General features: G+C 61.2%; 1 protein-coding gene across 1 annotated transcript in view; it reads left to right on the top strand.

The window, feature by feature from the left end:
* DUSP8 (dual specificity phosphatase 8) overlaps positions 1-3515 on the top strand; it is a 17077-nt gene extending 13562 nt beyond the window's left edge. The window contains exon 7 of the mRNA XM_019667376.1: positions 51-3515. Coding sequence (XP_019522921.1) covers positions 51-1133 — 1083 coding nt within the window. The 3' untranslated portion in view covers positions 1134-3515. The remainder of the gene's footprint in view (positions 1-50) is intronic.
* The last annotated feature ends 1464 nt before the right edge of the window (positions 3516-4979 follow it).

Consider the following 4979-nt stretch of genomic DNA (forward strand, 5'->3'; position numbering starts at 1 on the left):
CCCCCCCCCCCCCCCCCCCCCCACTAGCAACAGAGTGGCCCAGGGGTCAGGGCCCCTGCCATCCAGCCGCCTCTCTTCCCAGGTTCGTGAAGGACCGGCGCCCATCCATTTCGCCCAACTTCAACTTCCTCGGCCAACTGCTGGAGTATGAGCGCAGCCTGAAACTTCTGGCCGCCCTGCAGGGCGACGGGACATCACACCCAGGGACGCCCGAGCCCCTCCCAGGCCCTGTGGCCCCACTGCCGCCGCTGCCACCACCTACCTCAGAGAGCGCTGCCACCGGGAGTGCAGCCGCCAAAGCAGCCAGGGAGAGCGCTCCGCCGAGTACCAGCAGGGAGCCCCCCTCGCCCGCCGGGGGCCCCGCCACCAGCGCGCTGCAGCAGGGCTTGCGTGGCCTGCACCTCTCCTCAGACCGCCTCCAGGACACCAACCGCCTCAAGCGCTCCTTCTCGCTGGACATCAAGTCGGCCTACGCCCCCAGCCGGCAGCCCGACGATCCTGGGGCCCCCGCTCCGGGCGAGGTCCCCAAGCTCTGCAAGTTGGACAGCCCGTCGGCAGGCGCGCTAGGCCTGACCTCGCCCGGCCCTGACAGCCCAGACGGGGCACCCGAAATGCGCCCGCGGCTCCGCCGGCGGCCCCGGCCTCCGGCGGGCTCCCCAGCGCGCTCCCCCGCGCACGGCCTCGGCCTGAACTTCGGGGATGCCTCGCGGCAGACTCCACGACACGGCCTCTCGGCCCTGTCGGCTCCCGGGCTGCCGGGCCCTGGCCAGCCGGCTGGTCCTGGGGGCTGGACGCCGCCGCTCGACTCCCCCGGCACGCCGTCGCCGGATGGGCTCTGGTGCTTCAGCCCCGAGGGCGCACAGGGCTCGTGCTTTGCGCCCTTCGGCCTGGCGAGCTCTCAGGGCGCGGGCGGCAGCGACCTGCGGCGGCGAGAGGCGACTAGGGCCGAGTCCCGGGACGCGCGGACCAGCTGGCCGGACGAGCCCACCCCAGAGACGCAGTTCAAGCGCCGAAGCTGCCAGATGGAGTTCGAGGAAGGCATGGTAGAGGGGCGCGCACGTGGCGAGGAGCTGGCCGCCCTGGGCAAGCAGGCCAGCTTCTCGGGCAGCGTGGAGGTCATCGAGGTGTCCTGACGGCGGCCCGATCGGCCCTTCCGGGGACCCAGCGCCCCGAGCCCTCTGCTGCCCTCGGCTGGGCCGCCAGCAGCCGGGCCCCTTATAAATATATATTATATATAATGCAAAGAAAGGTAAATGGTTTTACTGCGATTTTTATCGAGAAGTAAATATTTCGATTTTTTATTTATTGAAGCTGTTCACTCTGGCTATGATTTGGCAGCAGTGAGGGCAGTCCTCCAAGCTCTATTTTTAGTCTGGTATTTAAACTGAGACTCGTTTCTAAGCAATATGAGGCCACCTTCAGATGCAAGCTGGGGTGCCAGGCCTGGGGTCCCCTCCCCGCCCACCCCACCCCCAGGAAACACTGCTGACCAGTTACAAAGAGGCTGCCGAGCTTTTGTGCACTTTTTACATAAGAAAAAGGGGGAAAAAGGAAAAAAAAAAAAACTTTGCCACAAACTGAGCCGCAGAACCTCCCTGCCTACCCTCCCCCCCAACCTCTCCTCACCGTCTTCCTTCCCCTTTCTTGGGCTCTGCACCAAAGCCATAGGAGCTGTGGCCCAGGAGTCCTTCCCTGCCCCCTGCCCGCTCCGGGGCGCCATGGAGGGCCCCCCACCGCCCAGCCCTGCAGGCCTGGGCCTGCTGGGACCCGAGTGCTCGGAGGAGCAGAACAGGGTAGGACTTGGTGAAGGGGCTCAGGAGTGTCAGTGTCAGATGATGGGAGTCCCAGGGCAGGGATGGAAGTGGGACGCCCCCCACTCCTGCCTGAGCCTGGGGCCATTTTCACAGGCTCAGCAAGGCTGTTCAGAGGAGGCTGCTTCCCTCTCCTCTGCTTTGCCGTGCCCCTGAGCACCACCTGCCGGGTGGGGGGAACACAGGTGGAGAAGCTGGGCCTCAGGGTGTCTGGCAGGAGGGGCCGGGCTGGTCAGTGCTGGCTCCACTGGTCAGAGGGCAGATGGGTTTAGGGTCTTGCTCTAGGCTCTTCCCTCACCAGCCCCGGGCCCCAGGCCAGACTTGGAATTCAGGTGTATTCCTGCAGGTTGAGGGGCCTTGCAGAGGGAGGCAGACCGTCATGCTTCCCGGGGTGGGGTCCTTAGCTTTGGGAGAGCCAGCTCCAGGCAGATAAAGACCCCTGACGTGAGCAGACGGGTGTCCTCCATGTTTGCCCCACCCCCACAGGAGCCTCCGGGGAGAGAAACCCCCTGCACACAACCCCTTTCCCTGGGAGCTCTCCCCTCGGAAGTCTCCCAGTATCTTCAAGGTGACATGCCAGTCCCCACGCCCAGGTGGCTTTTTGGCCCAAGTAAGCCAGCCTGGAGCAAAGGCCCAGCCCCTCCCAGCCCCACGCCCACTTGGGTTATTGGGACCCAAGGCTTTTGGAGGGAGTAGACATCCCCGACCTTCACATGTCCTAGGGCCTAGGAGAGAAGGCCACCCGCCTTGGGAAGAGGCCAGGGGCTTGGCCAGAGCTGTGGCCTGGGCAGGACTGGTTCCTGGAGCAGGGTGGGGCAGGCGCCTCCCCCCACAGCTGCCCCTTCTGGCTGTTTGTTTGTTCTTTGGACCCATAGCCCTGTGTCCCCGTCGTGCCTCCTTTAAGCAGAAGTCCTATTCCTGTTCCCTCTGTCCTCACCCCGTTCCCCAAGAAATAAGCTATCATTGTTGTATTTGCAATCTATGGATTAGAGGTTTAAGTATTTATTATTATTGGTTAATTATTATTATTGATTATGTAAATTTGCCTCCTGTTTGTCTATCGCGCGTTGGGTTTCTGGGTGACCCTGGGTGTGGAGGATGCACTGGTCCCCCCCTCCACACCTCCACCCGCTATGCTGTCCAGGAGACAGTGGTCTGGGGCCACTGGTTGGGCCCCAGAAGTCTGGCGGCAAGTCCCACGGCCCGTCCTCCCCTCCCTCACCCTTTCTCTAAGGCTGGCGCAGCTCACGGCCTCTGTTCTGGGGGGAGGTGTGGGGGTTCTTGCTCTTGAAGCGTTGATCACCCCAAAGTGAGCAGCTGCTACTCAGGAGAAGGCCCCCCTTCTATGCTGGGGGGGCAGGCACCAGGCATGGGGCCCCTCCCTGGTCATTTCCACCCACTGCCCTGGGCCGGACAGGGCGGGGCCTCAGTCCCCCCACCCAGTCCCCATGGGCCCTGCACCCTCCTGCCCCGCCCAGTGCCCTGGCATTGGGTGGCCCCAGAGTGGCCCCAGCCCCTCCTATTATTTGCTGGAAAGTCCAGTGTAGAGGTGGCAGGTCCCCCTGTAGGGCTCCCAGATTGGGCCGCCCGGTGGCCCCTGCCTCAGACCCCTCCCCCCAGCGCGGCCACACTTTCTGCTCCTGTCCTGTCCCCTTTTGTATTTGGAAAAAACGTGTTGTAATAAATCCTGAGATGGATGTTTTCTCCGCGCCTCCAGCTGCCTCTTTCTTCAGGCTGCGGGTGGGAGGGTGGGGGGTGGTCCTGGAAAGCCAGACTGTCCCTAACCCAGAGGGCAGAGGGCAGAGGGCAGAGGGCAGGGCAGGCCAGGTGGGGAGCAGCGCTGGACGAGGGCCCGGCAGAAGTGAGGAGGGTGGAGCACAGGGCTTCAGCTGTGCCAGCTGTGGAACGCTCGCTCACAGTGTTGGGTGCTACTGAAATGTAAGTAACAGGATATGTAAAATAAAGACTCAGTTTTGCCCCTAAACTCCCCCCCATCCCACTCCCCAGGAATAACCATTAGGAATAGTTCCATGCTTCCCTGCAGACCTTGTGCCTGTGCACGTGTATGAGTGTGTGTGTGTGCATGTACGTGTGAGCTCGCATGTGTGTGCGCGCGTATGCATGTGTGCGTACATGTATGTGTGCATGTGTATGCGCACATGCATGTGCATGCATGTGTGCTTGTGTGCACACGTGTGTGTGCGTGTGTGTGTGCACGTGCATGTGTGTGTATGCACGTGCGTGGGAACGCACGTGCATACACCACACTTCTCCTTTTCATCAGAAATGGGGGTCTGGTTATATGGAGTGTCTTCAACTAGCTTATAAATATTTTGTAACTTATTGAATACATTCACGTGGTACAAGGACAAGGCCTCTGCTGTCTCCCTCACCCTTGTCATCAGCACTGGGTTCCTGTCCTTCAGGTCGCCCCCAGCCAGCCTCCAGACCTCCCTCCCTCCCTGCCAGGGCTGCTTTGGGTGGTGCAGCTGCAGAGAGAGAGAGAGAGAGAGAGAGAGAGAGAGAGAGAGAGAGACAGCCACTGTGCAGAGCTCTCACAGGACAGGCTTCTAGGCAGGACTCTGGGTCACTCCCAATTTGCCTGGCTGTTAACCATACATAACACGAATCCTGTGCGTCCAGCACCCATTGTGTGCCAGGCACTACTCCAGGTGTTTCCCAGGAATTTCTTCTCTCCCACAATCTCCAGGAAGCTGGCTCCGCACACGTCAGTGCCCTTGGCCTCATGGCCCCGTGGCTATGCGGTGCCAGGCCTCGCAGGATCTGACCTTGGAGGTCTGGCCTGCTTACGTTAGGACTCTTCCCACTTTCTAATCAGACAGGTAGCCCACACCAGTGACACAGCCAGGCCTGTGTGTGCACATGTGTATGTGAGTGCACGCCCATGCTTGTGAGCGAGCATACACACGTGTGGGGCTGCCGGAGGAGGGAGCCCCTCGAATCCTGCATCCTTAAGAGTCCTCAAAGAGACCGAAAGCTACAAGCATGGGCTGTCCCTCCAGCAAGGCTATTTTTAGCTCAAGAACATCTATTTATAACTCTGGCAGCCCCTTGGAGTCAATAAAAGGAGGCCTGGAAAAAAGCTGGTGGTTGTCTCAGGCAGCATGGCGGTGCTCTCCCCACCCCGCAATACTCATGAGCACCTGT

The sequence above is a fragment of the Hipposideros armiger genome, unplaced genomic scaffold, assembly GCF_001890085.2.
Source record: "Hipposideros armiger isolate ML-2016 unplaced genomic scaffold, ASM189008v1 scaffold_494, whole genome shotgun sequence".
NCBI lineage: Eukaryota > Metazoa > Chordata > Mammalia > Chiroptera > Hipposideridae > Hipposideros > Hipposideros armiger.